At 40.4% G+C, this 22,768-nt stretch overlaps 1 protein-coding gene across 4 annotated transcripts in view; it reads left to right on the top strand.

The window, feature by feature from the left end:
• Window positions 1-22,768, top strand: part of PLPP4 (phospholipid phosphatase 4) — a 49,820-nt gene that overhangs the window by 22,742 nt on the left and 4,310 nt on the right. For 3 of the 4 annotated variants that reach the window (XR_007631859.1, XM_050338550.1, XM_050338542.1), the window contains exons 4-6: window positions 2,135-2,198; window positions 3,631-3,755; window positions 19,550-19,720. Coding sequence is in view for 3 of the 4 variants with exons in the window: in XM_050338550.1 (XP_050194507.1) it covers window positions 2,135-2,198; window positions 3,631-3,755; window positions 19,550-19,720 (360 nt within the window). In the remaining variant the exon portion in view is untranslated. Of the gene's footprint in view, window positions 1-2,134; window positions 2,199-3,630; window positions 3,756-19,549; window positions 19,721-22,768 lie in introns of those variants that run through there. The other variant, XM_050338560.1, reaches the window with a different exon arrangement.

Genomic DNA, 22,768 nt, shown 5'->3' on the forward strand with positions numbered 1-22,768 from the left:
CTGCCAGTCATTTGCAGTAAGTTCTGAAGTGTCTCACAGTGATATTTCACTGACAAGTCCCTTCAGTAGAAAAAACCATTCATTAAATGCATACAGTCACAGTTCTGAGCTTCACTTTCCCTTGTGTAATAAGAATGAAGGGACCTTAGGGTGATTTCTCCATCACTTATTCTCACCTTTTTGTTCTGAAAACCACTTTTTTTTTTCCTGCTGTTTTGCCTTCTGTTCTGATACCCTCTATAATGCCTAGGAGAAAACTCCCCAGCTTCCCCAGTATTCCTCTTGCTACACAGACTCTGAGGAAACACCAGCCTTGATGTTGTGTTCAGTTTATGCCATAAGTGTGGAACTTCTCATGGCTGATTTCTGTTCAAGTGCACTCCACATGAATATGAGTCCTTAATTAATATTAATGTGCCTGGTGGTGGCACATAATGTTCATAATGAGTGATCAGGAAGTTCCCCCCAAAGGAATTTCTCTGGGTGTGACACGTAGAAGAAAGGAAAAAGTTAAAAGCATGTGAAAATTCTTTGCCCCTCATGCAACCATTAATACAAAGAGGGGGGTTCAGTGCACCCAGGGGGAGGAGGAGTTAAATTCCTGCATGTAGATGCCCTTCAGCCTTCCCCTGGAAGTGCCTGAATCTCTTACTGGCTGGATTATACAAGTTTCAGTGGGCAATAGGAATATTTCCTGAAGGGAACAAAATGAGAACAAATGGAATTTATCACCTTGACAGTCACACTGTCATCTGATCCCTCGATTGTCATTGTAAGGAGTATGCAGCAGTGAAAGTGTGGTTCTGTCAGGTGTACAATGAACAATCAAGACAAAGCTCAACAAAAAGAGTAAATTATACTGCTTGTCTTCCAAAATACGTTTTAAAAAGGGGAATTTAGTGCTGTGACCTTGCTGGTCATATGCATTTGGCTTCGTGGAAAATTTCCCCATGCAATTACCATCTAAAACTGAGACAAAACAACTGAGGGGGGCAAAAAAGAGCATGGAATTGAGTGGTCACTGTGAACAGAGGCTGAAAGAGGAAGACTTTTTTTGACAAGACGAGTGTCTCTAGGATTGTGTTGTTCTTTTATTTTTGCTGGCAGCTATTGCTATAATCTGAGAAAACCCTTATTTTTCCTTTGATGAAGGACCTACCTTTTTTTTTTTTTTAACTTTAAAAATAGATCCTATAACACACATTTTTATGATTTATAGCATCCTCAGGCAAAGGTTTTCTGGGTGAGTGCTGCTGAAGTGCAGCATCTGGGGCAGCAGCCCAACGAGGACATAGCTCATGGAGCTGTCAGAATCAACAGTTATATTACTGTAAATGTTCTCCTGGAAATCAGAGATTTACCTGATAACTTCTTTCTAATGGGAGATAAAATTCAGTGGCTCTTGTTTTGTAACAGAGAGCTACGGTGTGGACTGCAGAATTAAACCAGTTTTAACCCAAAAGGAGTCTTTATGTTAGATCCAAGTGCCCCTGGAATCAAGGCAGAGATCTCCACAGGCTTGAGATGAGGTTCTTCACAAAGTCTAGGGACTTGGCATGCAACTACAAATTAAAAAAGATGATTCAGTCCTACCTAGTAGGTAGGTCCCTGTTTATTACTCCCAATTTTATTAGAAAAATTGGTTAACCCTGGGAGCAAAATGTAAGGGGAAAACATTGAGGTTTTTATTCCAAACATCCACATCCTTTTGCAAGGAAAATAAAAAAGCCATCCAACTGTAGTTTTAGCCATAAGGCAATTCTTTAGCTTGAAATTGGACTGTAGTAAATCTAGTAAATTACAAAACTAGAAAATTTCTAACCCACAGTGCTTCATTCTCTGATTTTTTCCCATTTGATGATTTATGCCTGTGCAAATGGCATGACAGGAAAGCTGGCTTTGTTTAGGGAAATAAGATTTCTCAAGAGGAAAAGCAGAACAAAGTAAGTCATGATTATTGTGATGCTTTGGGGTCTGTTTTTAGTCTGGGTAGTCAGGAAAACAGAAGGCTGCAAAGATCATCCAGTTTTCAGTCCAGTAAAGGTTTCACTCTGGGAATGAAATGCTGTAATGCTGCAATTTACTGCTTGGTATTTAGGTTGTTATTGTTCTGTTTGTTCATTCTGTTTTGTAGCTGTTTCCCTGGCTCTAGCTCTGAATGGTGTCTGCACAAACACAATTAAATTAATAGTGGGAAGGTAAGTCTTGTCATGTTCTAAATGATAGCTTTAAATATTAAGATAAATGGAGACAGATTGACAGCTGCAATACATCTCAGTAAATAGATGGCTGCTGTTGCAAAGCTCGTGGAGACAGAACAGGCCCCGGAGAAGTTGTTTTTGCCTGGTGCAGGTGTTGGACAACTTCATTATGTGGCATCCCACTGGGGCAGGAATCTCTGCCCTTGTGCTTTGTTATTTGTTGGAGGAGCTGGCAGATCCAGACAAGTGAGGGGTCTGAGAGGAGCGGTGTGAGCTGAAATGGCTTCGTTAAATTGGCAGCACAGACGGGAAGAGTCGCAGCGTGGGGGAGTTCAGTGCCCCTGGTCTGATTAAGTGGGAAACTCTGTATAACCCAGTGCCTGCATTCTGTGAGCAGCACATTACTGAGTGCTGTGTTTCCAGGAGACACCCACACCCATGGCAGAGCAAACCTTGGACTTAGGCAATAAATGAACTCCTAGGCAGGGCAATTTTTTTTTTAAGCATAAATTTGAAGGAAGGGTTCAGAAAAATATAGCAAACAAAACTCCCTGAAAAGTATTTTATTTAGGTATTTTTTGGCTGTTTATCAAAACTTTGAATAATTTCAGCTGAAAAATACATATTTTACTTCAATTTATAGCCTATTTAATAGAGCCCAATGCTGCTTTGGTTGTTGACCTCTTTTGCAGCATTGAGGGAGCAGTATTTGGTTTCTGATGAACCCTCAGAACCTTTGGTACTGATGCCCTTTCAGTAATGGTATTTGGTACTTTTATTATAAGAATGTTTTTGAAATAATTCAGAATTTTGCCTGCACTCCAAGCCAGCTGGAGGCTCTCTCATCTTGTCTCTGAACCTGTGATCCTTCCCCTTGCTTCTCTGGGGGCTTCATTAGCTCAGGGTCAGGATGACACCAGCCAAGCCAGCTCAGGGCTGGGTCACAAGAAACTCAGAGGTCTGTTTAATGCACTTAGACAGTCAGCACCAAGGCTGGCATTAGAATTTGGTGGTTGTTTTGGTGCCAGCCTTGTAGCCTAAGTTGTATCCTGGGTGTATTGGCAAGACTTGGGAAAATTTGTGGGTCATGACCTTGCCTTGCTCTGTCACTGAGGTGCAAGAATAACCCTGTATGTGTGCTTTTAGAGACAGTTCCCACTCTCATGCTGTGCTGGAAGCTTCCCTGCCTGCAAAAAATGTGGCCTTGCATTGACAGGCACGGTTTAGAGGTGGATTTGGCAGGGTTAGCTCTGCTGTTGGAGTCTTAAGGGTCTTTTCCAACCCAAATGACTCCGTGACTTCTGTTGCTCTGTTAAAGCTGAAGGGAATGAGCTCTGTGTGTGTAATGAACAGTAAATGTAATAATCACTTTGAGGTTTATCTGGTACTACAGCTTTTATATTTTTAATATCCATGGTGTTTTTTGTAGACCGCGTCCCGATTTCTTTTACCGCTGCTTTCCAGATGGAGTAATGAACTCTGAAATGCACTGCACAGGTGATCCAGATCTGGTGTCTGAAGGCAGAAAAAGCTTTCCCAGTATCCACTCTTCCTGTAAGTTCATTTAAATACAGTGCCTCTATTTATTTTGTTATATTCCACTGGAGTATGAAGTAGGACAGTACAGTCACTTGTCAATTCTTTTGGCTTTGAGGTGGTTTTTCATCAGTAAAATAACTTGATTACTGTGAGCTTGTTTGGGTTCTTTGGCCGGGATTGTTTGTTGCCTTCTGGGGTTCTGTTGCTGAGAACTGCCAGTTGAGTACCAGTACCTATGGAATTTGTTTTTCTGATCTTTTTTCAAAGTAGTAACTTCAAATTGCCTAATTGTGCAGAACTGTGTTAGAAACAAGTTGGGTAATGAGATGAAGGAAATTGTTGTGAGTTAATCTTGCCTCCTTTTTCTTGTTTGAGTGCTAGAAATGGATAAGAGAGTAATAAATGTTTGTGTATTAGCTCTATAGTTCTAAACCACAATCCAACTTAGCTGTCTCAAATTTTGTTTGTCAGCTTTGATTACATTAAAGAGACAATATCAGTTACTGTTTAAAACAAACAGTGTTTTTCTGTTTGTAGTCTGCCTTCAATATAATACCTAAGTCTCTGACAAGCCTTAAAATCCACATGTATTTGAGTCTCATAATGGAGAAGGAAACCTTTAATTTATCTTTAATTTGACAGTCTCACAATGCTAACCCCTGCTCCTTCCGTGCAGCAAAATTATTTAGATAACCAGGATTGTCAGTATTATCAAGAATAGCTTAGATTTGTGATCATATGTTTAATTTCTTCCTATTTCCTCATCCCCACTGGATTAAAGGTTGAAAAGCAAAAAAAAATATGATGGAAAGCATACAATTATACTACCTTCCTGGACCTATGAGGCAATGAGGGTGTTTGGGATATAATAGTTCATGTTTGTAAATTTTTCCATAATTCTGCATTTTCTTATCTCAGTTTTAAAAAGCTGTCCTTCCTGTCTTCTTAACATGTAGGTACTTGTAAACTTTCCCATCAGAAACTCACTCCAGAATTTTTCCATGGCTCCTTTCTCCTCCCTTCAGCATAAGATTGCTACTCCATAAAGTGAAGGAGTTTGGTTCTTCAGATTTGTCACCTTTTCTCTGTGTGTGGTGGAATTCACGAAACAGCATCAACAAATATTTTTTGTTTGTTTGTTTCTGTTACTGTTTGAGTGATTTTTATTTTATTTTTCTTTTCCTATTTTCATGAGTGCAGGAATGTAATGGGGAGGATGAGAGTTGACATAAACTGTAATCCCTCTCTTGGAATGATGGTTACAAGTAGCCCACTACAGTTTGGCATTTCCTGCTTGAACACAGGAGGAAAATAAATCCCAAGTAAAAGCTGCCGGGGCAGCTCCTAAAGCGAGGTCAGAAGCTTCAGTCAAGGGCCATTTTCATCTCCCCATGCCAAGGAGTGCACAAAATACAAATGAGAAAAGTGTGTGGAGCACTCCTGTTTTGGTGCCAGCTGCAGTTCCCTAAGCTTTTAACTGGGATGATTTTGGCTTAGGTTATGAACCCAGATCATCTTTCCACGTTGGTGACACCAGGTTTTGGGTGCAGAGCTCTAGCTCAGAGGAGCAAAGACCTGATCTGTCTCATTTTAACTGAAACTTTGACCTGCATTTCACCTGCATAAATGGGGACAGACCACCAACAGCAAGCAAAAATGTTCTGCTAAAGTACTGTGTGTTTATGTTATAGTCTAGTGAATGAGTCTTGACTTATTGCCAAAACCAGGACATTGTCATGGTTAGATCAAACCTTAAATAGTTGTTTATGTTCACGTGTTTCTAGCACAGTAAGGAGACAAAAAATTAAAAGAACTAGACACCACCTTGTGAACAGAGGAAGGGTGTATCCAGAGACCTGTTTCATACCTCAGCTCAGCGAGGGAGAGACCATTCTGATGTAAATATAGATTTGCCAGGGCTGCAAACGCCACAGTGTTGTTTTCTGATCTGCTTACCATGTAAACAGTCTCTGAGTGGCTTCTCTCCTGAAGTTTTTTTAGAAAAAATGTAGCAACTCAGCAATACAGGCTTGGTTCAAATATTGTTCAGTAAAATGGGCTGTTTAGGTTAAAAGAAAAACCAAACTCCTAGACAGGCAGATGTCTTCTATCTGCCATATCTGTAGTAATGAAGTCCTTGTACAAGCAACTGTGGGTAAATAATAGTAGCACAACATTTTTATTTAGAAACACCGAAAATCCCGTGTGAATGAAATGCCAAATTCTTGACCCTGTTTGCTGTCTTAGGGGAAGTGATTCATTTATCATGATAAGACACCCTTTAGGCTCTTATTCCTCTCAAAACATTCGCACACAGATCGCAATTGCCAGTCTTGGCTTCGGCTTTATTTAGTGACTATTTTTAAATGTGTTAATTTCTGAGTTGGTCAGGACTATTTTAAGCTGTATTTTTGCAGTGAAGGGATTGCTGCCTTAGATTAGAGGAAGCTGCATGAAGCTGGTTTTGGTACCTTTGTACTGAAGATAAAACACTGGCTTGGTGAGAGTTTAGTTTACCCTAGACTAGTTTGTATCAGCTTATGGTTTGATTGGCAGAACTGTAGATGGAGATGCCTCTGGAAACCCTGCATTTCCAGCTGCTGCTCCAAGCAGGGTCAGTGGGAAGAGGTTCCTGAGGGCAATGTCCAGCTGAGTTTTGAATGGAATTTAATATGGAGATTCCACAGCCTGTCTCACAGGGAAACCTGGTCCAGTTGTTTCTTGTGTTTAAATGCCATTTCCTGTGGTTCAGTGTTTGTCTCCTCTCCTTTTACTGGCTGCCACTGGGAGGAGTTGGGATGTTCTTCCCCCAGTAAAGGACTTTGCAGTTCCCTGGGTTGAATTTCAGGAGATTCCTGCTGGCTGTTGATCCCAGACAGAAAGATCCCAGTTGATACGAGTGGATTTCACATCAAATGACTGGGAACCAAACTCGATTAAAGTTAATCACTTGAAAAACACAGTGGCTGCAGAGGTAATTGAACTTACAATTTCCTGTTGGGATTGGATAGATTTATGGGGGAAAAAAATCAACTAAAAATTAGCATTTTCTGTATAAAAGTGCTAGCAGCGAAATAAATAAAATACTTGTGATTTTATTTTTGTAGCTGCAATTTAGTCACTTAAATTATTTGAAAAGTTTGCTTTTCACTAAATTGTGCCATTGATTTTAATTTTTTTAAGAGAAATCTTTATTGATTCTAGAGGGTTCTTTTTACATGGAAAAAAGTAGAGTTTTGAAGAAATTATTTTGTGGTAACATCTCAATTTTGTTTGTACAGTTCCAGAGTGAATGTTAACACAGAGCTACACAAGAGCTCTTATTTCTTATGTGGGTGTTTCTTCTTTGTATTATTGGCTCAAAGAGGTTTGTAGGGATCACTGTTTAATATAGCTGAAAAAAAAATCAGAGAATTTAATCAGAAATCTGAAATGAAGAATGTAATCAGTGTGGGGGCAATAACAGTGATGTGTTATGTCATATGTTTTTTAATTACCTCCTTGATGAATTAAGGTGTCCTGATCCGTTTCAGAAAATAATGACCTTTTAAAAGCAAAGAAGAAAATTATTTTCTCTGCCTTTTGAGTATAGTTTAGCCTTATCTCACAGTCCTCACAGACAAGATGGTAAATAGTATCTAAAAACCCAACTATTATCTATTGTTGACCCCATTTTCATAAGGAATTTTTGTTTTCCAAAGAAACAGTTCCTGTCACTGTGTATTTTTTTAATAAATGGCACTTCTTATGCAATTAAAATCTAGGTAGTAACAGGTCACTGCCAGTGCAGCTGAAGCTTGCAGTGGCCAGATGTGCAAGGTTGGATGTGGCTGTACCATCCCAGAGAATGGATTTTTTCCCAGTTTCGTGGTTCGGGATGAGCCTTTGCAGGTGTAAACTCATCACAGATCGAAGTAAACATCCATTTCCAACACAGGGCATGATCTTGCTCTGAGCAAAAACTGTGCCAGAACTGCACTGCCTGAAGAATTCTGATCTATTGACAGTCAGCATTACGACATCAAAGAAGGCTCCAGCAAACAGGGTTAATGGGAGCAGTGCTCTGGGAATTAGGCTCTCAATACCTACTGAGCACTTTAATGGGGTTTTTTTGTAAGGAAACGCTGCCAGTGGAGCGTGTTACACACTGCAGGTTGTGTTTCTATTAAAAGGAGGATATGCACTTTATCAGAGTGCTGATGGCCTAAGAAAGGAGGTACAAACAGCAGTAGGAAAAAAAGTAATTGGTTATACCCTTTTCTTCTGGCATAATAGATGGGATTAGATCTTCAGCCCAGTCCTGAATGGTAATTTCCTGCTTTGAGTAGTCAGATTCAACAGCAAGCATTGCTCATTCTGTTGTAGCAAGCTTAAATGTACATAAGGAAATTTTTTCTTTAGAGTTCCCTGGTCTTTTTTTTGAATAAAGAGAGAGGAATCCCAGGTGACTTTTTTCAGTTTTTTCTTTGTGAGCAGGGCCCACTCCCAAATCCTGCAGATATTCCTACCATGCCTTTCCCCTCAACACTGACATATTTCCCAGAAGTGGAGTTTCTAAGTCAGCTTCTCAGGACTGCTGTTTCTTAGGGCTCCTCACAGGATGGAAGTCCCTGCTAGAACAGTACTGTTGGAGTTTGGATTTGATGGCTGTCACTGAAAGCAGGTGGCAGTGGGGAAATGACCGTGTACATCATCAGCCTCAATCCTTGCCTTGTCCAGGAATGGCAGTTTACCCCACTTTAGAGCCAGTACTCAGGAGATAGTTCCTTTATCCAGAATAGAGAATCATCTTAAATCCTGAGTCATTAATGAGGAGTGCAATGAATGACTCTGTGGGTCAGCATGGTTCTGCTTCAAATTCTGGAGAGCTCAAGTTAAAAAAAGTAAATCTCCAAGTTTAACTTCAATAAACCAGTTTTTCCAGCAGTTACTGCTGTTCCTTGGTTATTGTAGCTGTTCAAATTCCTTTCATCTGCGTAGGGAAGAAGCTTAATTCTCTTACAGTCTAGTTTTTTCCTTGTCTTTTTGCCTATCTTCAACTTTTAAAGCTAAGTTTAAGGTATCTGCTTGATTTCAGACTTTGTTGTGATGCTGTGGACTTTCAGCTGTACCTACAGATAAGATCACTGTTCTTCTGCCTGACCTTTTCAGTTAAAAGGACTTTGAGTCACACTAGAGATCTAAAGATCAATTTTCATCTGTGAGCAGTAGTGACAGCTCTTCTCTGGAGTGAAATGGGTCAGAAAGCTCAAGTCTAATTTGAAAATGGATGGCTGTTAACTCAAGAGGAGGCTGGGACATCATTTCTGACCATCTGTGGGGAAGAAGCCTCACTAGAACACTGGCAAATATTGAGATGCCTTGAGATTGCCATTGCACTGACACACATCACGCTCCAGAATCCTTTCTATATGGGTTTGGGCAGCATTTCTGTATAAAAACAACCCAAATATAGAGATGATTCTAAATCAGAGGTGGTTTTAGCTCTTCCTTAGTGATACATCTTTCAGGCTGGAGTTTTCTTGAAGATAGGTAAGCTCAACAGTGGGCTGATTTAGGCAGCACTTGGGAGGTAAGAGAGGTTTGGCTGCTGCACTGGGGATGAGGAGCAGGTAAATGACCCAAGGAAAACCTTGCCTGGGCTGCATGTTCGTCGTATTCACTGCATCAACATGTTTCTTTGCTCTCTTCTAACTTTAATTTCAGGTCAAGGAGGGATATCCCTTTATCTTTCTCTGCAAAGAGGAAATCAGAGAATGGTAGGACTAGTCAGAATTCCTGTTTTGAGAACTAGAAGCTGATATTTGTGGGTGAATTTGCCCCCAGTCCCTTCAGCTGCGAAACATTTTGATCAGTGAGGACTCCCAAAAGCAGTCCTTGCTCTTCATCTTGGGTGATCAGTCTCCAAATGCTTCTTGCTGCCTCTACACCCTTTGGAGTGATAGAGCTGACTCATGTGAGATCATCTTCTCATGCAAATAACCCTGAGCCAATCCAGAATTACTTCAATAAAAGCAAAACTACCAACTGCAATTCTGCTGTAAGCCCAAGAAAAACAGGTCAATGAAAGCCTTGAAATGGAATGGTGAGGTTAAAATGCTGGGCACCTCTCTTTAGAGGTGGCTGGCTGGTTTATCAAATTGCAGAAATCTCAGTCATAACGTTTTCTGAAAACGTTAATTTAAGTCTCTCGAAATCAAGGGGATATTAAAAGTGTCTTGAGATAAAAGGTGTGAGATAAATACAGGAAATCAAGTGTGCTGTTTATGCCAGAAAGAAAAAAAAATCTGCAGAAAGCCTCATTTGGATTTTGCTATTACTGTCAGTTCTACATAGAAATCACAATCTATTATATCTATTACCTAAATAGGTAATTTTTTTCCCACTTCCTTCTGCAGAGGACTGAGCAAATTATGTTCAGTGTTTTACCTAATGAAACCTACAGGAAAAATATTTATGCAAAATATTTTTAATAACTGATACAGCTTTGTTGCAATCAACTGATTTGTCTGGGGATTTTCTCTTGAGACTTTTGGTTTGTCTTTGTTTCAGTCTGAACTAAGTGGGTTTAGAAGTCTTTCAGTCTGGGGTTCTTACACGTTGTTTAAGGAACTAGAAGCTTTTTGGGAATGATTATGTTGGAAGTTTCTGATTGGGTTGAAAGGCAATACAAGTTGGATTTGTGGATGGAACTGCCAGTGGATAAGAGCATGGGAGGTCTTAAAAAAATTACTTGCAGGGGAAGTGGGGGAAAGGAGAAAACCTTTGGATGAGTCTACTGAGGGAATTAATCAGAAAATAGAAATCAGAATGGTTGACCAGATGTTTATGTTATCATAGCATTTCCATAGACACTTGGGACTAAGTATGATTTAATACAACCGGTGAGTCATATTAAATCATAGTTTAAAAAATATCTAAATATCACTGAATATTTAATACATCACTTGCTCAGTCATGCAAGAAGTTCTCTATCATAGGATAAGCCATTTTATTCTTCATTGTGTTAGCCTGTCTTTGCTGACCTCCCTGGGATCCAGTGACAGGACACGTGGGAATTACTCAAAGCTGTGCCAGGGAAGGTTCAGAGTGGGAGCAGGTCATTATCAAAGAGGGTGGTCTGACACTGGGAGAGGCTTCCCAGAGACGTGGTCAGTGTTTCCCAACTCTGTTTTAGTCTTTAAGAGGCTTTTGGACACCACCCTTAATAATTTGCATTAACTTTTGGTCAGCCCTGCAGTGGTCAGGCAGTTGGACCAGATGATGATTGTAGGTTCCTTCTAACTGAAATATTCTCTTCTATTCTGTTCTCCATGTTCCCTGCTCTGGGAATGTTCTTGCTTGAAATCAGTAAGTTGGTGTGGGTGAACACAGCAAGATCCTGTCCAGAAAAATGGAACTCCTGGTTGATGACAAAAAGGTCAATGGGTAAAGGTTAAAATATATTTATTTATGTTATCAAGCAATAGAATATAAAATCACTTTCTGGTGGTGTTTAGTGTGGCAGGGAGGCTGGAATGTGGATGAAAATAGAGTATCACTGTATTCAGGGAATGCCTCTTTGCAGCAGGGGAGGTGATGGGTAGGAGTGAAATATGAGAAGCAGGATTACAATTTGGATGTGAATATTCATGAGTCTGGCCTTGATTCTGTTACCAAAAAATGTTCTGTGGTATAACCTTGCAAATGTGTATTTATCTCTAACAATGTTAGTCCTGATAACTGGTTCACATCCCAGTGTCTGCAATTATTTTGAATGTGTCCCATTCCTCCTAGAAAAACTCTGCTTATTTGGGCAGAAAGAATTCTGAAGATTACTCCTAGATTAGGTTTCTCTCTAATCCACTCCTTGGTTTTGGGAGCAGAAGAGAAATCTCTTGATTTTATTTTTTTTAATATTTTTTTTTTCCTTCTCTAAACCAGTTTTAAAGTCCCTGACAGGCAGCCCAGGAGTCTGCTTGGTGTGAGTTGTCATCTTAGGCAGGTAAAAACCACTACAACAATTCTTAAAACAACCCAGCCCCTTTGCTGTTGACTGCCTGGTTGGTTAATATTTTATTTTCTCTTTATCTTGCCAGTTGATTGTTCCACTCAGTGTTGTTTGTCACTGTGTAGTGCACTGTTGTTGTGTTCCCCCTGAGGAGTTGCCTCCTCTGATGATATAAAAGCTGATTATGCAGTTCATGCTTGCACCAGCTTTGCTTGATGAAGCACTAATTAAATGAGTGCAGTATTTGTGGTGTTTCTTGCTGTGCCACTAAAAAGAAGAAAGGTGACTGGGAAATACGGTGTCATCAGAGTGAGAGGACAGGTAGTTCCTCCTCCCCTTTTCCACTCAATAATTAAAATTAGTCAGCTGTAAAAATGAAAACCTTTTTACCTTTTAAAAGCCATCCATTTGTTTGAAAAAAATTAAAATTGTTTATGTGCTTCGGAGTGAAGAAATTATTGAATTTCAGTATAATTGTTTCCTATCCTGTGATAATTCATATAAAATATTACTTCAGTACATGTAATTATAGTTGGCTATCTAAATTTGAACTGTTAATTATCTTTAGCTAGCAATTTCATGCAGGATAATCATATTTCCTTCCGTTGAAAGTGAGCATTTTAAGTAACAAATGAGCTACAAGCCACAGGTTTTTGGCAGTAATTGCTGCTACTCCCCTATTTTCAAGATAAATCTCTTAATTAACAGCTGTATGGCACCATCTCACTGAAATGTTTCATCCTTTTATAAAAGAATCCAGGGAAATAAGAAACTGATTTCTTAGAGATGCAAAGAAAAAAAATAGAATAAAATCTCCTGTGGGGTTTATTGGCTTCTTAATTCAAACTCTGAGTATACTCAGGAAAGGTTGTGTTTAATGCTTTTACCCCCTCTGTGACGTATTTACCTCTCAGTACTCGATAACAAGGGCTGTTTGAATTTATTTTACGTTTATTTTACACTGTAGCTCACGGAATCTCTGTGCTCCATGGGCAGGGACACCTTCCACTATCCCAGGCTGCTCTGAGCCCCTTTCCAACCTGGCCTTGGACACTTCCAGGGATGGAAGTGCCACAGCTTCTCTGGGCACCCTGTGCCAGGGCCTGCCCACCCTCCCAGGGCAGGATTTCCTCCAAATCTAAACACACCAAATCTAAACCTGGCCTCTCTCCCTCCTTTTTAGAAGCTCCCTGAAGATACTGGAAGGCTGTAATGAAATCTCCCCAGAGCCTTCCCTTCGTGCTGAACAACCCCAATTATTCAACACAACAACTTTTTTTTTTTTATGGTATTATGTGCCAATATATTCTCCTCTTTTTTTCTTTGCATGATTGAAGAGATTAATCCCAGATGTGCTGTGTACTCCAGAATGGAGAGCAACTTTAGTTTTGCTGCCTTCAGGGGATTTGAACTGAATTGGAAATGCCCAACTTTCCAGTCCCTGATTCTCTCAAGAGTTATTAAAAGTTTCTCTCAAGAGTGTTTTAGAAGTTTGGAGCCCAGCATTGAGTTCAGTGCCAGTGTAATGTCACTGTGCAGCCACTCCCCCCTTGGTGTCCTGGTTTACTTGGATACCCAAGCTGTGCTTGAAGAAGACTTCACATCATTTACCTTTTTTTTCCATCCCCAGGCTCTTCTTCTGTACATAAAACCCCCAGTGATAAGTTCCTCTTGCAGAGGGTGGATGGATCAGGGTTTGCATTTTGCAGTGTTGCAGGAATAAATAACACTTTCCTATTCCTGCTGTGTCTCAGAGCATGAAAAGAGAAGCAGGGATCTTCTGTATAACCCTTTCTGCTCTGGCTGGGCATGGTCTTGGGGTTTCCCTGCTTTATTTTGGAAGTGTTCAGTGGGGTTATTTGCAGGCAGTACTAACACTGGTGTAATCCAGAAAAATCCCTGCACCTCGTTGAGATCCTGATCCTCCACTATAAACAGTTTCCATCCATCAAGATGTGCTTCAGGTTGTCTTCTAACTGTGTTTTCTGTGCTAGTCTGTGTGACTGTGCCAGTTTCCTTCTAGCAAATATGAAGTTCCATGCACATCCCTGAACGACTGATGCAAATGCTGGGCCTGGTGAATGGAATGATGAGTAGTTGTGCAGGATGTGATCCATTATCAAGGATGCTGCTGATGGCATATGTACAGCAAAGGAAGCAAGAAGTTACCCTGACCCCGTGGGTGGGACTTGGTATGTTCCAAGGTTGGACTGGAAAAGAAAAAATTGCTCTTGGCAGGGATTATTTGTAGTTAGGGATCTCGTAAATGCCCCCTGACCATAATTTGGGTTGGAGTTGGAGGCACAATGACCTAAAGCTGGTGGTTGGATGCTGTGTTTAGGCTGAGTTCTAGCAGAAAGAGAAATGTGTTCTCTGGTTACTGATCACTGACAGGTTGCAGCTGTTTAATTAGCACTGACCTGTTTGAATTAACCTGGCAACTCTTATCTGTTTTAATTTTTTTTTCTCAAGAAACTGGAGGTGCAGTATCAGGACCCCATTTCATAAAGGGATGCATGTTTGGTCTAACAAACAAATTCAGCCAGCACTTGATACTGCTGATGTCTGTAAGGAGAACAGTGTGTCAGCCAGGGACCACACTGGAGCAGCACCAGCATGGCTGTGTTCAAGGATCAGTTCCATCCTGATGTCATTCTTCATTAAATCTGGTGTAAATTCATTAGTTGGACCTGATTTCACCAAGAGTATTTGAGAAGCACTGAGATATTGGCAGTGAGTGAAGAGTTAAAAAAGTACTGAGCACAGAAAGGGCTTTTTCTAGTGTGATACCCTTGTGTGATTAGGGCTGCATTAACAAGGCAGTCTGATATATGTTATATTAATAATAAGGCCTCTTCAGTTGCTGCTCTGAGCATTGACCCCTTCTCTTCAAAGTAGTTCCAGAATCTTGAACTGGTTTGGGCTTCTCTGAACTGTGTTCTCAGGGAAAGGGTATTTGTTTGAGGTTTCTGCCAACAGAAATGGCAAAGTAGGCTGTGGAGCAGGTTCACCTTTAGGACTTTTTGTGAATAACTTTGTTAACTGAACACATCAAAACTCAGTTCTCACTGGAAGCAATGAGATGTACCCCGAGACCACTTCAGGTATTTCAGGTAAAATGAAGTATCTGGAAAAGTGTATAAAAAATATATCAGAAAATAACCTAAAAAATGTTCACAAGAACTCGCTGTGACAGTCCTGCAAAAACAACCTAATGACTAACAGTCTTGCTTTGCAGATAATATACATCTGTTTTTGTTCTGACACATCTCTGTCTCCAATAACTCCTTTTTGTTTCCCAAGTCCCTGCACAGATTTGTATTTTGTGATGTGCTTTTCATGTTGCTTCTGCTGAACTGTCTTTCTTTGTGAAGAGAAATTAATAAAGCTAAGCCAAAGGGAAGGTGATTGACTGTCCCACTTGATAAAAAAAGAAAATAAAAGTATTTTGCCTGTGATAATAAACTCAAAACATTCTTTGGGAATTGTACATGTATAAAATGCTCTTTGAGTTGAAATTCAGCATTAAAATTTATGCACTCCTTTGGTATCACACTTTTTCTTTCAAGAAAGATAAATAGTTTTTGAATAGTCTTTGAACAGTGTGAAACCGAAAACATTTGCCAGTAGCCCCAGCTACAGGAATTACACAGCAGGCTGCTGTGCCATTCCAGAGATGAATAGCATGTGTCTGCACTTGGAAAATATAGAGTAATCACTGCAAGTACAAAGCACTGCAGACAAAGAGATGGATCATTTTCTCTCATTCTTATACAGGCCATTGGAATGGCTGCTTTGCAGTTTTATAATTTGATGCCACTTAAGTAAGTTGGGGATTTTTTTTTTTCCCCCCTTCGGCTCAAAAACTGCTTAGTGTGAAAAAAAAAAAAGGCATTTATTGTGTGCTTAGCAAAGCATCCATTAAAACCTGAGAAGCTGAAGATCCTCGTGGGGTAGTTTAATTTTCAGAAAACACTCACAAAAAGCAATTGTATTTTTGTAATGAATAATTTACTCGGGGTGCTTTAGCTCAGATCCTTGTTTACAGTTTCTCCCTTTCTGCCTTTTAGCTTGGTATCTGTTTGGTCGGCACAGATCTCACCCAGACCCCTTGTCTGGAGAGAATCAGTGTCAGGAGGGGGCCTGCAGTGCCTGCAGATGCTGTCAATTTTTTTTTTTTTTAAAGAATATGATAAAACAGACTGAAGAATTGATTCTGATGTAGTTTTATTTACTCCAGTAATGATAATGCCCACAAGGGAGCAGTTTTGTACATGCTACAGGTAGCAACATGTATGGTCTTTTATCTCTTTGAATTTACCTCATAGCACCTGTCCCTGGAAGACTTAAATTTTTCCTTTTCATTCCCAAATTCCCTTCATCTCTTAATTTCTTAAGAAACCACAGCTGGCTTATTTAAAAAGGACAGTTCACAAAATAGGCAGCATTTTGGCAAGCCCTGATAGAACCTGTGGCTTGTCTTAGGTTTTCCTCTGATCAGCAACTTGAGGTGTCAGGACTTTGATTTTGAGCTAGCTACACCAATGGTTTAAAATATCTCATTTCCCCTTACTGTATGTTTGATTTGTTTCCTTTCTCCTCTTTCACCACTTCAAATAATTCAAATATTTGTGTCTGGAATTTGCACCAACGTCTGTGTTGCGTTAAAATTGTTTGAAACTAAATCAGAGTGATTTTCTTACTTCCTTCTGTGGCAATGTCTCCAAAGAGACCTGCTTGGCATTTCATGTTGTGGCCTTGCCTCCTTTCCATAAATTAATTAATTTCTTTCTGGAAGAAACCAGAAATTCCCCTAGAGGAGTGGTTGTGAGTCTGTTCCTGACTTTTGGTTTAGAGGAACACGTCAGCCATCTGAGACAAAATCCTCCTTTTTTGTCTTGTGCAAATCTCCTGAACTTCCACGTTCGTTCATGAGCACCTCCTCCTGGAAATGCAGCAGATCCTGACCAAAAAAAGCCACTAATTCTGGGGAAATATTTTGTTTTTTTTTTTCAAAATATCACCAGATTTTCTCGTAAGTCCATTTAGTTAAATCTGCTGCTATTGACAGTTGCTAGTAAAATTGCCTGGTAAATGTTAGTAACCCTGAATATGGGTCTGTGTGAACTGAACACCTATTTTATACTTTGGGCAGTATTTCTTTAAGCCTTCTAAACTGCAGGGCACTGTAGGCTGCCTGAAAATGAAACCACAAAGCAGTTGATTCTTCTGCCTGGGATTACTATCTTCAGATTTTAATTCTGAAGATCTCAAAAATAACAACCCGAGATGAAAAATGGAAATACAAAGACGAAAGTGATTCTGGAGAGGAAGTGTTTGAAAGTATTCATTCCAGGACTGCATTTGGTGTTGCATATCCAAGACAGATTTCACTTGGCTCGCTCCATTTACTCAACTGGAAGATGGAATGATGCAAAAAATCCTGTCCTTACCGTCTCAGGTGAGTTTAGATGTGTTTTTAGTTCCAAATTCTGCAGAATGGGCACCCCTGTGACTGTTCCCACAGGTGTGACTGTGTTTTATTAGCCATGAAGAAAGAAACCCACCCCAAAACCAACCCTATGAAGAACTGCAGATCTTTGATACAAAAGCCCACGCCACAAAAATTTCCTGGTGCAAGGGGAAGAGCACAGGCAAGAGCAGTGCTGCCTTTTGTCAGGGCAAATTTTAAAAATGTAAGAGGCACAAGAAGAAATGTTAATTTGTTGGTTTAGGTCTGTCAGTCTAAGCACTGAGAGTTGGAGAGGATGTTTGAAGAAGGAGAGGGCTATTCCAATTTTCTGAGCTATGTTAGCAGTATCAGAGGTTTATTTTTCTTCCTGGTGGGTATAGCCTGGAGCTTGGACTGTGCATCTCACAGCCTTTTTTCTGTGCAAGACATGCTACTCTTTAGGAAAACACATTCATTTCAAGAATTCCCTGAAATGTCAGAAGAAATTATTTCTCCTTGTTCAGTAGTCTGAAAGGCAAAGTTTGCACAGCTCTCAAAGGTCTGGGCATGGGAAGGTAGCCCAGTCTGCAAGACATCTTTATTTATTCAGGATTGTTAACATTTCAGAGTCTGCCTCCCACTGTCTGCTGACAAATCTGGAATCAGCACTGGCTGGAAAAGCATCTAGAAAGCAGCATATCTGGTGTACTGGTTTGATGATTAATCTGCATTCTGTCTGGCTCCACCCCAGCCATGCAGAGGAGTGATTTGTTTGGGTGTTTGAAGATGAAATGCAGATCTTTAGCAATTGTGGAATCACTCTGTTGTACTGGCAGCTAAAACTGAGCAGCCCCGTGGATTTATCAGCAGAACACAAAGGGATTGCTTCACCACACCTGACATTTGGGAACCCGAGGTGGGGGGCATTTGAAAAGCCCTATCAGGAGACTGGAAAGAAAGATAAACATCTGACCCAGCACTGGTAGTGGTTTTACCATTAGCTTGGCTGATAGCAGAACCAGAACAGAATTATATATTAAGTATTATGAATGTCACCTATTACCCCTTATACAGTTCCTCAGATATAAAAAAGATAAAAAGTATAAAGGTATTCAGAAAAAAAAAAGATTTCAGATGGTTGGATAAGTATGCCACCTGTTACACCTTATAGAGTTGCTTAGATATCACAAAGATTAAAAGCATAATCAGAAAAAAAAATTTCAAATTCTTTGATAAATGTGTCTAATTTTGCTCCCTGTGGTTTGTGCGCTCGTGTTCTAATTTTTGATCTCTGCAGGCAAAACCAAAATTGAGTATGAAATTTGTCATTTGTTGTTGAAGAAAGATTTGTTTCACAGAGCTACATTTTCAGCTGCAGCACTGATTTTCCTACTGAAAAGAAATATTCAGATGTTTGGTTCTTTCAAAAAATATAAATACATGTTAAAAAATAATAATAATTTGAAAAAATCTCTCTAGTATCTCTCTGGAAGGTGAGGAACCACAGCAAGGAAGAAGTTCAGTACAGAAACTTGGGGCTTGACTTCTCTCACCACTGCCAGTTGTGCATGTTCTATAGAAACTGGTTAATGGAACCTAAAAATCTCATTTGAATGTAATTCAATTACAGTACAAACTGTCTGAATCCTTTTCTGCTTTGAGCCTTGACTTTTTCTGAATAGGTCTAAAATCAGGAAAGATGTGCTGAAGGTTGAAGCATGAAAAAGCTTTTGTGACTCCAGTTAAAAAATTTGCTTAAATGTTTAATTTAGTGTGCAAGTAAAATCAGGCATTCTGTTCACAGCTGATGTCTCCCCCAGAGGAAAAAGGTAAATTGCTGAAGGGGAAAAAAAAAAATTAAATTTCTCTTTCACAGGTGAACGTCTAAAGGTACCACAGTGTTTGCAGACATGTCAGATTATGTGAAAGCTGAGTATGTATGAGAAGAAAGTCAATTTGCTTTGCAGTGCTCACTTGCCTGGGTGCTTGCATTGCCATGCTGATAACACCGCTGCTGTGGAGAATATAAGGATGTCATGGAGCTTGAGGAAAATTGTCTTTCCCCATTCAGCCCCTCAAAAATGAGGGTTTCTTAAAGTTCCTAAGCTCGTGATTGCTTTGTTAAAAATCCAAACAAAGCAAGAAGGCAATTTGCTGCATTCTCTTAAAATGCTGTGTTATAACAGCATTTATATATAACCATATATATAACCATATAACCACTGATGTGGTTCCACAGGAATCACCATTTAAATGATGAAGCTCCCCCAGTTTTTTGCAGATGGGTCTTCCCAATGCTGCTGTCAGACCTTGAGGGATAGCAGTGATGAAAATAAAACACCCTGGTGACGTGTTTGTCTTTATCAGTTGCATTTTCAGGCCTTGGCTTTACCACCTTCTACCTGGCTGGGAAGCTGCACTGCTTCACCGAGAGCGGCCGGGGCAAGAGCTGGAGGCTCTGTGCAGCCATCCTGCCCCTCTACTGTGCCATGATGATTGCCCTGTCACGGATGTGTGACTACAAACATCACTGGCAAGGTGAGCCAGCTTTATTCCTGCTTTTTTTTTTTTTTTTCCAAATTATCTGACAGTTAAAACACCGTGGTGTGCTATTGATTTTCCTTGCTCCTGGATGGAGGCTGAGGTTTCCCAGTGAGGCTGAGTTAACCAGCACTGACTGAACTTCACAGCTTCAGGGCTCTGCCACAGCACTGTCTCTCTCCCCACAGCAGGCACTTCTGGACTGCAACACCAGGCAGATTAACTGTATTTGTCACAGAAAGAATGTTGTCTCAACCCTTTAAAATTCAGGTGTAAGATGTAACTGATGTAGAAGACTATCCCATTTATTAATTACACATATTACTGAGGTACAATTCAGAAAACACCACCATCTATTCTTTCTTCTGCCATTTCTTGACCCTCTTTCTTGCCATCTTTGTACCTTCCCTGCTTCGCTCATCCCTCCTACTAAATAATTAGGTAATTATTTAGTAATTATATAAAGCCTGTAATTACTTTTGCCCTATTTGTCCCTATATTCCTATTGGAACTGCCATCCTTGGAATGCATTTCTGATTCTCTTATGTAGGTCCTCTTGGCTTTATGTGGCACTGCTGGCCTTGTAAATCATACTCCCCTCGAGGTCGTGAGTGCTCCTTCCCATGATGTGGTTAATGCTAGTTACATATTGTTTCCTGTTTCCCAAAACAAGCTGGAAATTGGTTCCCACCAAAGCCCCTCTGTCACTCCCTTCCTCACCTGGACAGGACAGAAAAAGTACAGTGGAAGGTCCATGGGTTCAGACAGTTCAGGGACAGATCACTCAGCCGTTACCAGCATGGGCAAAACACTTGACCTGGGGAAACTAGTTTAATTTGTTACCAATCAAACCAGGAGAATGAGAAATCAAAGAAAATCTTAAAAACACCTTCCCACTCTCCCTTTTTCCTGGGCTCCACTTCACTCCCAGTTTCTCTCCCTCATCCCCTCCAGATCCAGACCCATCCACCAGATCCAGACCCGTCCATGCCTTTTCTCTCCCTGTCGTGTTCTTGCTGCTCTGCCTTAGCTACTTAATCACCAGCCATCAGCCTTGGCATGTTCTTGAAGGAGTCTCCTGGTTTCCAGCAGGTCCCCTGTGTTGTTCCAGGGCTCATTACTCTTTGCTCAGCAGCACTGAAGTCGGGCAGAGCCTCCAGCACAAAGCTGAGAGCTCGAGGTGGTGCCTCGGCAGGAGGGGCGGGCAGCAGATGTGTGTGTGTGACACTGGGCTCCCTGTTCAGGAGCAAGGGAGCAGTGTGAATGAATGTGAACAGGATGTACAGGTTCACTCTCAAGCTCTGGACACGTGTTTGCAGTGTGTGCTATCCCTTGCCAAGAGCAGGAATTATTTACGTGGTGAAACGGGTGCCGTGGGGAAGGTTCTTACGGCGTGTTTTATTCACCACGGAGGAGAACTGCACCCCGGGGGTTGTGTGGCTGTGCTCATCACAGCTGATCCTGTTTTGCCTTGGAATTTTAAGGAGGTGGAGCTGGAAACTCAGCTCTTCCCAAAGAGCAGTGCTGGCAGGCGTTATCCCGCAGCTGACCTGGGTTTTTCCCTGGAAGAACTCTCTTCTCAGGGGAGGGAATTGTTCACTCTGGAATACACAGCACAGAACCTCAGGCCTTGACTTTTATGCTCAGCAGAGTCAGCCAATTGTGCTAAATTATTTATAGGGGCTTTGTGATGGAGCCTCCTCTGAGCTGTGGGGAATGAAAAAGGACCATCAGTTTAATGTCCAAGGCTGAGCACACTGTGGGTGAAAGATGGAGTGGAGTTTCCTTATATTAAAAAGCCATTGAGTGGGCTCAGAATGTTAATATTGTGAGAACTTTATGAGCTCCCTTCAGTTTGGCTGAAGAAAGTAATATTCAAGACCTTAGTGTTGGTTCTGGGGAATATTAGGATATTTCATTGTGAGTTCAGAATGTTTGTGGACAACTTTTTAGTCACCAAATCTCTCCGTAGACTTCTAATTCTGGAAATGTTAGTTTACTCATGGAATAAGCGGAAATAAAGTTAAATACTGAGACTGAATTTTTTTTTTTCCTTTATGGGAAAAACAAACAAACAAACCACCCCCCAGAACCAAAACAAAACCCCAAACAAACAAAACAAAACAAAAAGTAAATTATGGCTCCCATGAGCTCAAACAAAGACAGAATTGTTATCTTCAAAAACAGGAGTCAGAATAGCTGCCTGTGTGTTTGCTCCTTACCCCCAGTCAAGGTCAGTAAGCGAGAAATCTTTGGCATAACTCATGTAGTGAATCTTTATTACTGTGGTGCCCAGACTGAGGCCCAGAGTTGCATCATTTGCATGTAAATGTTTAGGCAAAGAAATAATCTGGGCAAGTTTACAGCAAGTCTTAAAATTCCAGGGAACTTGTAGAGGACTGGCAAAACTGTGGAGAAATGTGGGAAAAAAATGTGGAAAAATTATGGAGAAACTCAAAAATAGTAATCATAGGCTTGACTTTATTGCTAAGCAAAATAAAAAAACCAGCTGGAACAATATTCAGCCAGCCACAGTCAAAGCAGAGTAATCTGAGAATTGCACCCAACACAGGTTTATAGAAAATTAAGCTTGTCACAATAACTAAGTTTTTTACAAGTTGATTGATGCTGTACAGTGAAAATTGTTGCCCTTGGTACCTTTTGTACCATGACAGTTTGATAGGGACAGGCTGAATGGTCTAAAATCAGCTGCTGGGTGGATAGGGCAAGATTCCATCTGCTTCCAAATACTGTGCACACACAATCACCTTTTAAAATCTTGCTTGAACCTCTATTACATCTGTTTGTGATAGATTTGTTATGTCCTTTTGTGTGTAGAAAGGTAATATAGGATTAGAAGGGATCTCCTCTTCCTCAGCTGTGACTGGTAATCACATTTCTTAAATTTATTCATCTCAGCATTAAATATTTCAGGTTTTCTGGCCCTAGCTATTCCTGTTAAAAGAAATCTCGCTTCTCTGATGATTACAAACCATTTATTACCCACTGAAAATTGAACCTTGTTCTAATGCCTTTGTTCTAATA

Source organism: Myiozetetes cayanensis, unplaced genomic scaffold (assembly GCF_022539395.1).
Source record: "Myiozetetes cayanensis isolate MyiCay16 unplaced genomic scaffold, myiCay2020 scf10, whole genome shotgun sequence".
Lineage (NCBI taxonomy): Eukaryota > Metazoa > Chordata > Aves > Passeriformes > Tyrannidae > Myiozetetes > Myiozetetes cayanensis.